At 37.6% G+C, this 12,776-nt stretch overlaps 1 protein-coding gene and 1 pseudogene across 1 annotated transcript in view; one reads left to right on the plus strand and one right to left on the minus strand.

Moving 5' to 3' along the window:
- LOC116887853 (dystrophin-like) overlaps nucleotides 1-12,776 on the minus strand; it is a 569,231-nt gene that overhangs the window by 77,381 nt on the left and 479,074 nt on the right. Inside the window, 2 exon segments of the mRNA XM_032889357.1 lie at nucleotides 10,340-10,359; nucleotides 10,362-10,489. Of these exon segments, the coding sequence (XP_032745248.1) occupies nucleotides 10,340-10,359; nucleotides 10,362-10,489 (148 nt within the window).
- On the plus strand, nucleotides 9,689-9,814 carry LOC116889561 (annotated as a pseudogene).

Consider the following 12,776-nt stretch of genomic DNA (forward strand, 5'->3'; position numbering starts at 1 on the left):
AGTTCCTGCCCCTATGGTCAAAATGCCCCAGGTTTGGGGACAGGGGAGCCCCTAAAGTAATTTCAGAAAGTGTCTGCAGCAGACTGTGAGGAAGTTTGTTTTGCCAGACAAAACAGGCTTTACTCTAGAATCATAAGAGGAGAAAGTCTTGGCACTGGCTCTTCAGCTTACTCCAACTGGAGGCTGTGGCCAAGGTCAAGATTAATGTTTTCTTTTCCATGGGACTTTAGCCCACTGAGACAGTTTGATAAAGGGCTGCTACTGAGGTCCTGAAAGTCCCAGGTGAACTGGTTACAATTCTTTTGTCAGTCACTTGGCATCTAACACCCAGGTCTACTGCCAGGCTCCAAGGGGGGGTCTCCAAGGGGCTGGAAAATGCCCCCACCAATCTGGCTAAGGTTATTTTGCTTTCCGCTAAAGATTGTGGCACCCTTGAAGCGGGCTATGCGAAAGTGGTTAAGGTGCTTGAAAACAATCAATTGTTCATAGCACCTGAAAAGGTTCAAATGGGCCAAATGGGGGAATATCTAGGAACTAAAATCACTCCTCATAGTATTTCCCCTCAGAAAATTGAATTCTGAAAAGATCATTTAAAAACATTAAATGACTTTCAAAAGTTACTAGGAAGCATAAATTGGATTCCACCCTATATTAAAATGCCTAATGTAAATTTACAGCCACTCTATGAGATCCTGAAAGGGGATTCTCAGCTCACTTCACCCTGTGCTTTAACCAAGGAAGCACGATTATCCTTGAGGAAAGTAGAAAAAGACTGAAAAGGACAATGCTAAGAAGGTACAAGGAAAAGGAAGATCTGCTTTTGTGTATACTAAAAACCTTTCGTCAGCCTACAGGAGTGTTATGACAACAAGGTCCACTTCTTTAGATTTATCTCCATATTTCTCCTAATAAGACCCTTGAATATTACCCTTCTGCCATTGCACAGCTTGCTGTGTTAGGCGTTAAATCTTGCATTCAGCATTTTGGTATTTTACCCAAGAAAATTATTATACCATATACTACAGCTCAGATAGAAACATTGTGTGCCTTGATAGATGATTGGGCCATATTATGCTGTAGTTTTGACGGAGAGTTTGACAATCATTATCTTAAGGATCCATTGCTACAATTTTTTTCTGAACATCCAGTGATTTTTCCTAAGGTCACTCCCTCAGAGCCTTTGTCTGAAGCATTAGATATTTATACAGATGGCTCCAAAACAGGTGTAGGTGCCTATATGGTTGATTCTCAAGAACCAGTATTAATTCAATACAGTTCAGGCACCCCCCAAATTACAGAATGTAAAATTGTATTGGAAGTTTTTAAAAGATTTCATGATTCCTTTAATTTAATTTCTGACTCTGCTTATGTAGTTAATGCCGTGCGCTCATTTGAAATTGCAGGGCCAATTCGGTCGACTAGTACCGTATGTCAAATTCTTTTAGAATTACAAAAATTGATTTGGGCCAGAAAAAATAAATTTTTTATACAACATATTCGAGCCCATACTAATTTGCCTGGTCCCATGACCAGTAATAACACCCTGGTGGATGCTAGTACTTATAGGGAGTTTATCTTTCATGCTGCTCCGGTTGATCTCGTTAGAGAATTTCATCAAAAGTTTCATGTTCCTGCCTTTACTCTTCAACAAAAATTTAAAATCTCTAGAGCTACAGCCCGTGATGTGGTGTTACGTTGCCAGAATTGTGTTCAATTTCACCACCCTCCTCAGGTGGGGATTAACCCTCATGGTCTGATCCCGCTAAAACTTTGGCAGATGGATTTCACACACATATCTCAAGTTGGAAATTTAAAATATGCTCATGTTTCCGTTGATACCTGTTCCGGTATTATACATGCCACTTTGATGACTGGAGAAAAGGCTCGTAATGCCATTAGTCATTGCTTAGAGGCATGGGCAGCCTGGAGAAAGCCTGACAGTCTCAAGACAGACAATGGGCCTGCCTACACTGCAAAGTCCTTTCAGGCATTTTGCCAGAAATGCAGGTCGGTCATACTACAGGATTACCATACAATCCCCAGGGTCAAGGAATTGTGGAAAGAGCACATCGTACTTTAAAAGAGCTTATACAAAAACAAAAAGAGGGAATTGCCAGCGGCCGAACACCAAAAGAACAACTTTCTTTAGCTCTTTTTACTCTAAATTTCTTAATTTTGGATTCGCATGGCCGCTCTGCCGCGGATCGCCATGCTGCTACTACACCTATGACTAATGCAGAAGTAAAGTGGAAGGATGTCTTAACTGATGTATGGCGTGGCCCAGATCCCGTGATTTCGAGATCAAGGGGAGCTGTTTGTGTTTTTCCACAGAATCAAGAAAATCCAATTTGGGAACCTGAGCGCTTGACTGGAAAATTGCCTTCTGCTCTTCCTGAAGATGAGACTACGAACCCTACTATTACTACTGGGAATGACAATACAGGTTGATTCGCTCACCCTGTGGGCTATTGCCAGATCCTGGCCAGTACCCATGCCAGTTCATAGCAATTCTACTGTTTTGCCAACCTTTTTCTCCACCTCCTGTTTGCGTGATGTTCCCTGTATAGTGCCAAATGGAGAAATGCCCCAACGGTATGCTGCCACTAACTTTTCTCTGTCGCATACCTTATGCTTTACTGTTAAGAACTCTTCCCTGCCCTCTGTTTGGTCACATTAGCTAATTGGTTGGATCCTATGAGTGATAGTGCAATAAGCACCAGGATCATCCTCGCTGCTTTGAGTCAAATTACCCAGGGGGTCTCTTCACCCAGCGGAAAAACTTCAGTCAATAGTTCTGCTGATTTGAACATTACAACGCTGATTATGATGCATAATTGTAGCATTCCATCACGCCCGGGGCAAGGTAACTATACACAGGATAACTGTACCCGTCGTAGGGTCTTACCCGCTTGCCCCCCGTATCAAGATTTCCCACCTGATTTTACCCCATGTCAGAGTCCATTTCATAGAGCAAAACAAATCTTGCCAGGATTCGAGTTTTCCCCACCTCTTAGCAAAACACAATTTAATTGGAAACAGAATAAGTCTGGCATGGAAAATCTCAGGCCTTGGTTTCAGTGGGTGCTGTCCAATGAGCAAGGGGCATATACATCCCTGACCCCCTTTGCTAGGTTGATGGGTGAGAACTTTACAATGTATGTTTCAGCTACCCGAAAAAAATGATACCAGGTTGATCAATATAATAACCTCTTGGCAAATGATACTGCCACTAGTACTTTAGTATGTGTTAGATCACCCTTTTTCTTTCTGATAAATACTAATGTAAGCAATGATGTTTTAAATTGTAATAGCTCTGATGTAGTCTGCTATTTAGCTGAATGCTGGGATAGCAGCAACGACACCGCAGTGATGGTTAAGATTCCCTCCTTTGTGCCAATCCCAGTAGAGGCAAACCCAGATAGCTTTCCTATTCTTAATTTGCTAAGAGCCAGAAGAGATTTTGGAATTACGGCAGCCATAATTTCAGCTATTGTGGTGTCTGCTGCCTCAGCTACTACAGCCATAATAACCATGACTAAACAAGTACAGACGGCTGAGACTGTCAATCAGATTGTAGAAAGAACTGCAGTGGCGCTAGAGATACAAGAAGAATTTAATACCCATTTGGCATCTGGCCTTCTATTAGCTAATCAAAGGATAGATTTAATTCAAGAACAAATTGAAGCACGGTATCATATGACACAACTGTCCTGCGTTTCCTCCCTTAGAGGTTTATGCATTACTCCTTTGCAAGCTAACTTTTCTCAGCATTCTCAACAGAGCAAAGAAATTTCAAATTATCTGAAAGGAAACTGGTCCATGAAAGCAGAGCAACTATCAAGACAATTGCTGATGCAGATTGCTGTCCTCAACAGCACTAGGTTGGACCCCATCACAGTTGAAGATTTTACCTCATGGATCACCAACACTTTCTTCTTTTTTAAGGAGTGGGCTGGCATGTTTGCCTGGGGAGCTATTGTCCACCTGGGATGCCGGAGTATGTCTCTGGCTTATTGGCCGTTTAAAAAGACAACATGCCAGACACAAAGCGGTTGTTTACCAGGCTATGATCGCCATTGAAAATGGTGCTTCTGCCAACAAATTGTTGGCCTCTTTGAAAGATTAAGAGTTCGCCCTAGATCATTTTTGTCACTGTCACGTGGGGTCATTGTATCCAGAGACGGGCAACTAACTTCCCTCGATCTTGGACCAACCTAAGACATGGGCCCCGGTGGCGATACGGTAACCCAACGACGGGTAAGGCCGAGTCATCATCTGCACCGACCAAAGACAGGAGCAATGACAAGATTGACATGACACCCAGATCTAGACCAGTCATTTTATTAAAGAAAAAAGGGGCAGATGTAGGGAGCGGCGCAGTAAAACAAAGATGGTGCCGACATCCAGCCCTGTCTGTATGTAAACAACTTATCACGCATGTGCACGCTTGTCCCCTTGCCAGGGCGGCCATAGGATAATGAGGTGATCTGGCGCCCTCCTGTGGTGAACAACAGTACTGCGCATGCGCGGGTTTGCACCTGGTGTCAATCTGGCCGGGCTGGTATGATGCTAATGGGGTGGTTCATGCTCTGCCAATCCCTGGAGGACAAGTAGCAGGGGCGATAGTGGGGTGATTCGTGCTCCGCCAATCCCTGAAAGACAATTAGCATAGCCCCAGCTTGTTGTGTATATAAGGTGAGCACTTTTGCGACTCAAGGTCCCCGTATCAGCAATGAGGTGGTCCTGCAATTAAGGCTGTTGAGAAGAAACCGATGGTGTTGCGTCTTCCTTGCCAGCTGAGGTGGGCACAACACCTGGAAGCTCTGGTTGGCTGGCATTATTGTTCATATGGGGTCTCAAGCCCCTTCAAGCTCTTTCTGTCCTTTCTCTGATTCCTGCAATTTGGATCCCGTTCTCAGTTCAGTGGTTTGCTGCTGGCATTCGCCTATGTATTTTCCGTATTCTGGCTGTGACTCTCAGGAGAAATCTACATCCGGTTCCTGTCAGCCTGCACTTCTTTGCTTCATCCATCTTATCTAGTTTGGTGGCTGTATATGTATGAGCCACATGTGGGACAGGCTCTGAATGGACATTTCTTCCTCAACTTTGCCTCCCTATTCCCTCCCAAGGGTATTCTTGTTCCCATTTTAAAGAAGGAGTGAAGCATCTGCATTTTGTTCATCCTTCTTGAGTTTCATGTGTTCTGTGCATCTAGGGTAATTCGAGCATTTGGGCTAATATCCACTTATCAATGAGTGCACACTATGTGTGTTTTGCTGTGATTGGGTTACCTCACTCAGGATGATATTTTCCAGTTCCATCCATTTGCCTATGAATTTCATAACTCATTGTTTTTGGTAGGGGAGTAGTATTGTGTAGGTGTACCACATTTTCTGTATCCATTCCTCTGTTGAAGGGCATCTGGGTTCTTTCCAGCTTCTGGCTATTATAAATAAGGCTGCTATGAACATAGTGGAGCACGTGTCTTTGTTATATGTTGGGGCATCTTTTTGGTATATTCCCAAGAGAGGTATAGCTGTGTGCTCAGGTAGTACAATGTCCAATTTCCTGTGGAACCTCCAGACTGATTTCCATAATGGTTGTACCAGTCTGCAATCCCACAAACAATGGAGGAGTGTTCCTCTTTCTTCACATCCTCGCCAGCATCTGCTATTGCCAGAGTTTTTTATCTTAGCCATTCTGACTGGTATGAGGTGAAATCTCAGGGTTGTTTGGATTTGCATTTCCCTTATGACTAAAGACGTTGAACATTTCTTTAGGTGCTTTTCAGCCATGGTGCTGGTTCAACTGGAGGTCACCATGTAGAAGAATGCAGATAGATCCATTCTTATCACCCCGTACAAAGCTTAAGTCCAAATGGATCAAGGACCCCCACATCAAACCAGATACACTCAAACTTATAGAAGAAAGAGTGGGGAAGAATCTCGAACACATGGGCACTGGAGAAAATTTCCTGAACAAAACTCCAATGGCTTATGCTCTAAGATCTAGAATCAACAAATGGGATCTCATAAAACTGCAAAGCTTCTGTAAGGCAAAGAACACTGTGGTTAGGACAAAACGGCAACCAACAGATTGGGAAAAGATCTTTACCCATCCTACAACTGATAGAAAGGGCTTATATCCAAAATGTACAAAGAAATCATGAAGTTATACTGCAGGAGACAATAACCCATAAAAATGGGGTTCTGAGCTAAACTGCATGTCATTTTATTGCCTACTTTTTTATTTCAACTCTGGCATTCTGGTTGTCTAGTCTCAGAATCTTTTATTTAAAGCTCTCTGCTCAATCTCTAATTCTAGGCCTGTAGGCTCAGCTTTTGAGCTCCAAATTGTTTCTTATACCCATTTATAACTTTTCATATTGCACATACTTTCTGAAATAGATTTCTAAGATGTTGCTTTAGCCTCTTACTTTCCTGTAATATTATTTCTTTTAGTAGTCATAACATCCACAAAATTAAGATTTTTTTCTTACTTGCTACTCAATTTGTTTTAATTTCAGGGCCATGGTGGTTCCTTATGACCCCTAGAACAACTGTAACTGCCTAGGTCTCCTGTATAAGATCATTCATAGTGAAACAAATATCCTGTATCCCTAACTCTGTAGAACTTTAGTGCATGCTACAGACAAATTAAATTTTACCTTTTCAAATTTCATTTCTTTAACTCCAACAGATCACCAAATTCAACTCTCATTCTGTTTGCTTCATTCTGCCTCAAGTAATGGATCCCTGTTCTGTGTCTATCTGTCATATGGGACTATGAGATGCTGTGAATGATCTCAGAGGCAGTTGGTGTCTGTATTCTTCACCACAGCCAGAAGCTTTAATGAGTATTTGTTCAGAGCTACTGGGATACAGTGGAATGAATTCAAAGGTCAGTTACTTTGGTGGGATTAAACCAAACCTTCTCTGTTACATGAACATCTAGATCATTTTAAAGGTCATCAGATGAGGATATTTCACAATCTTGGCACCTAAAATGCTTGAAATTAACTTCAAGAAATGATAGGTAACTGACCTTCTAATAGGTTATTTGGCTTGTATTAATTAGCATTTAGTACAGAATGTCTGCGAGTGTCTGAACATAGTGCATATTAGGTTTATAAATTCATATTTAATAACTGGTGATAGCTTGTTGATATTGTCATTGAGACATTGTTCAAAATCTAAATCTGAAAAGACTTGGAAACCCAAATAAGTAACCCAAACTCCATGTCAGTGTGCCTACTACAGGACAAAATTCTGTAGTGACAGTGTTTCGTTTTAACAGAAATCCATTTCCAATCAATGAAATCTTCAACTCACAGAAGGTTCTTCCTCCTCAATCACATCCCCACTAATTTAAGATAAAATTCCTTATAAACATCACTGAAACACTCTACAACTAAGATATAGGTTTTCGGTCAGAATATTTTCTGATGATTTTTAAGAGTTTCAAAATATTCAATCCTCACAAAGAATCAGTGCTAGGTACCTGAGATGCAAAGCAATCCTCTAAATGCTCTCTTCGAGTGGACAGCTAGGGGGACTGAATAAGAAGGTGTTTTTGCTATACTTTTCATTTTAAAAATTTACACCCAACAGAAAATATTCACAACTATTCAGAGTTAACCACTTGGCTGAATTTTTTTTTTTTTTTTTGGTTCTTTTTTTCGGAGCTGGGGACCAAACCCAGGGAGCTAAATCCCCAGCCCCACTTGGCTGAATTTAATAGTAACAACTATGATATTTTAAATTGCTAATTGGCAGGATCCCTGAAATATCTTATCTTAATGACATTTCACATTGATAGAGCATCTAATAAATCTTGTCCTGAAGTGCTGGTGGAATGAAGATATCAAGAGATGCACTCACAAAATGTAAACAAGTGTGTCTACAATATTTAAAGTGCACTTATAAGATTTTCAAATACTTTTATCTTGCTAGTCAGTTAAGGAACACGCCTTCTGATCATCAGATTAGAATTATAATCAGTCCTTCTCAACAAAACTAGTGTCTTTCCATAAATTTTTCTACCTGTAATCATCCTTAAGAAACAGAAATTTGGGTTTTGGGATTTAATTCTGTGGTAAAGTATCTGTCTAGTAAATTAGTAAATGCAATTAATTTTATGAGGCTGATCACAAGTACTGAAAAAAGAAAAATATAAAATATAGCAATTTGTTTACACACACACACACACATATACATATATATTATGCTTAAAATACAATCACAGCAAATGGAGATAGCCGAAAGACTTCAGTCTTGTGAATGATAGTTAAACACCCTAAATTTTGTAATTAGCAGGAAATGTGACAATGTGGAAAGATGAAAGTTAATGATGTACTTTGTATTTCATAGCAAATTTCTCATTTTCCTTGATTTATAATTTTTCTTAGGAAAATGAAGGTATAAATGAATCAATGATTATTTCAATTAGTTATTCATTTGAACTCATGTACCTAAAAATATAAATCATGAAAGTCTAACACAAATTACTTGACTGTGAAATTTATCTTCAATGTGTTTTTCTAGGCTTTTAATTCTATAAGCACAAATTTGTTCCAAGATGTATGCAAACAGTTAAACCTAAGAGCTGGCTTCACCCAGAACCTGTGTGTATATTTTTCTAAACTTATTATGCATTGCACAGGAGTATGTCTTAGGTACAGCATGTTGCATAATCAACTTGCATATAATCATTTTGCTTTTTTGCGTCAAATTATTTCCATAAAGCAATTTCATACTCATTTGAAATGGCATATTTTCCAGTAATGAACAATCTATTCAGATTTTATGACAATTTTAGTCAAATATCTTCCATTCCATGCACTTTATTTCTTCCAAAGAAAAGTAAAACATTTCGGGTAATTGTCAGAATATCAAGTTCTAGGATGGCATCGCCAACGTCGCTAAAAAAATCTATTCAGAGTACCAAGCTAAGACTTTTAAAAAATAGAACATCCAAAAACATGATTTTCAATAAAAATAATTGGGGATATACATATTTAAAATATTAGTTGCTGATCTAAAATCTCCAGTTTACCAAGAATTTTGATATTCCATTTGCTATCTGCTGTGGCTCTGATTCTGGACAGATCACAAATGTTCCTTGATTCATGTCTGTACCCATGAAGCAGGAAAAGTTCCTATTGGAACTACAAACTTCATAACTAGCCATAACATTGAATAGTCCAGGGTAAAATGAACTGCATGAGAATTCTGGATCAATTGTTGATACACACACCACACACACCACACACACACACACACACACACACACACACACACACACACACACATGCCTCAAGATCGTTATGTATGCTTTACAAGACTAACACACAGTCATGGGGTCTCAGTCACCATAAGGAGAAACCAAGAAAACAACAAACACCTGCCAACAATCAGAAAGTGTATGTTTAAATCTATATGTAATTTGTACAAAAACTCTTAAAATTTAAATATATTAGATGTTATATCAAAACTATTTTACCAATACTTATAACCAACTTTGCAGTTTTAAATGTCTATAGACTGAAGGTAAACATATACCAAGTACAACCTTATAAATAATGTTTCATAATATATTTGTGTAATCCCTGAAGAAGATATCTTATAGGAAAACAGAATTTTAATATTTAACACACTATGGCTTTGTCTCTTCAAGAAACATGTATATAATCGCTTCTCGGCCTTTTGGCTAAGATCAAGTGTAAGAAACATGTATAAATATTTTCTAATATAAATTTTGATTATGTTATATTTGAGAAAGAAAGTGTGCTTTAGTCTATACTGTGCTACTACAAAAAAGTATTTGAGATACATACCAAAAAACACAAAGTATTTTCTCCTGTATTTAAGAGGCTTAGAATAACACTCGAAATGTATATAAGAAATACTCAAGTTAATAATAATAAAAAAAAAAAAGAATACTAGGTCAAGGTGTCAGCTCGTAAAATCTTCTTGGTTGGTTCTTGTATAGATGGTGAAAAAACAGCAGAAATGGTGCATGGCACCTCTTAAAATATTTTTTTAAATAAGGGTCTTAATCTTACTTATGTGAAGATAATCTTAAGGGATTAATTAATTTTTAATGATACACCTATTTAAATTATAATACTGGCAAAGACTCAAATACTAGAAAGGCAAAAAGTCAAATCAGATCAGTAATTACTGAAATGAGACAGGTCATCTTATTTTAAATTATTGAATAGAAGCCTCCCCTCCTGTCTCATCTATAAGTTATTATATGTGTTCACATATATATGCAATATACCTGAAAACAGAAAGAGTTTAATATTCTTGAAACAAACATCATAATGTCTACAAACCTTATGTTGTTGTACTTGGCATTCAGGTCTTCAAGATCAGGTCCAAAGGGCTCTTCCTCCATTTTCTTTGTTCTCTCTTCAGTTTTTGTTAACCAGTCATCTAGCTCTTTTAATTTCTGATTCTGGAGATCCATTAGAACTTTGTGCAAACTAAAAAAAAAAATAACAATTTTTAAAAAGTTATTTTCATTTGACTAAAACAGTTTATTTTTTTTTCTTTTTTTTTTTTTTTCAGAGCTGGGGACTGAACCCAGGGCCTTGAGCTTGCTAGGCAAGCGCTCTACCACTGAGCTAAATCCCCAACCCTAAAACAGTTTATTTTAATGAATACACATCTTCATAAATATATACATAAAACTGATGGTCTACCAAATTTCTTGGAATATTGGATACTAAAGATAGAGCAGTAAAATATCAGTAGTTTCTTCTGGCTCTACTATAGCTATTTTGTTCCCACGGACACACACACACACACACACACACACACACACACACACAGACATGCACACACATACACACCCACAAACAACACACACACACACACACACACATATATATATATATAATTTCCACATATACATTTACACATTTATAAATTCATACACATTTAAAGTTAACACATAAACACATATACATGTATAAACACTTATCCGTGTCTGTATATGTGTGTATATAATGTACAAGTGTATACATATGTATGTATGTGTTAAATGAATATATGCATACATTTTTAAATGAATAAGTATACATATTGAAAGTGTATAAGTATATATATACTTATTTCTGTATGCATATATATAGATCTGAATATATGTATATATTATGTATGTATATATGTGTTTATATGTATATATATGTATTTTACTTTATCACATATCTAGAAATATCACCATTTCTAAAATATTTCACATAGCCAGTTAAATGCTAACATTCTATAATAAAAGACCAATGGAGCTTGCAATGTAGAACAGTGTATATAGACACTTTCCAGCACACATAGTGGCCTCTATTCAATCTTTAGAACTCTCTGAAAGGTTGAATGAGTAAACAAACTGAGAAGCTTTACTCAGCAGCTGACTGAAACAGATTCAGATACCCATAGTCAAATATTGGACAGAGGTCAGGGACTCTTATCAAAGTGTTTAGGGAAGGGATTAAAGGCCCTGAAGGGGATAGGAGCCCTATAGGAAGACCAACAGTTTTAACTGACCAGGATCTCTCTGGGAGTCTTTAGAGACTAAGCCACTAACCAAAGAGCATAAATGGGCTGGACCCATGCCCCTGCACAGATGTAGCAGAGGGCTGCCTTGTTGTGCCTTATCCTATAGAGACTTGATATACAACTATCGAGATAGCTGAGGTGGGGGCACCCACTCAGAGGATACAGGGTAACAATTAATTTATTAATTAATAAAAACATATAGTATATTTAAAATTATCCCACTGTCACTTAATTTGAATCTAGATCTAGAGGATGGATACAACATTAGTATAATTTATACAGACCTAGCTTGACACTATATTATGAAAGGTGGGAATATCTGAGCCACATTATCTCAAGTATTTAAGCAGGCAATCATCTTTGTCACTTCCATGTGCCATGGAAGAATATCATTACTTATGGACACACACTTTTGTTTTAAGGGTTTCAATTTCTTTTATTCTCCTCCCCAACTTACTGTAGAATATTCTCAAATGTGTGTAGTAGTCTAAAGACAGAATTAAGTTGATTTTTCCTGCTCACTATAATTCCACTGATAGATTTCTACCACAACTAATTTATTAAGATATCAATAAATTTTCATGGACAAAATAAGAAAAGTAAAACCAACTAAATTAACACTATATTGGTGTTCGCTAACACCAATATCAATGCTTCTAGATACAGATGCATGTAAACATGTGCAGGTATTCAGGATTATACCCAGACACATTAATGTATGTATACATGCACATGAACACTAATTACAATAATACCAATAACAATAAATAAAATTTTAAAATCAAGTATAAACTCTGGTAACTAAATTAATATACACCAGATTAATGATGTCTAGTGTTCATATGATTTAGCATATACAACAAATACCATGAGTCATTTTCTTGAGATAACACATGATTCTTTAACATATACACAAGTGTATGTCTAAATATGTCTGAACATTTTTCTCTCTTCCTATCTTTATATCTTTAAAATAGAAAACTTTTGACTTCTACGCATTCTAGCACTTTAAGGTTAACATTGTGACTCTTAGGTAGGCATTTGTACCTATGCAACTCATGTAAAATTGCAAGGTTTAATGCTAGTCCTTTAAATATCTGCTATTACAAATTATTTGGGATTAAACTCATAGTCATGTTAGATATTAGTTTGGATTGTCACAGAAATATATATCCTAGGTTGTACAGATAATAAGCAGCTTGAGACAGGCAATTT

This window comes from Rattus rattus, chromosome X (genome assembly GCF_011064425.1).
Source record: "Rattus rattus isolate New Zealand chromosome X, Rrattus_CSIRO_v1, whole genome shotgun sequence".
NCBI classification, from domain to species: domain Eukaryota; kingdom Metazoa; phylum Chordata; class Mammalia; order Rodentia; family Muridae; genus Rattus; species Rattus rattus.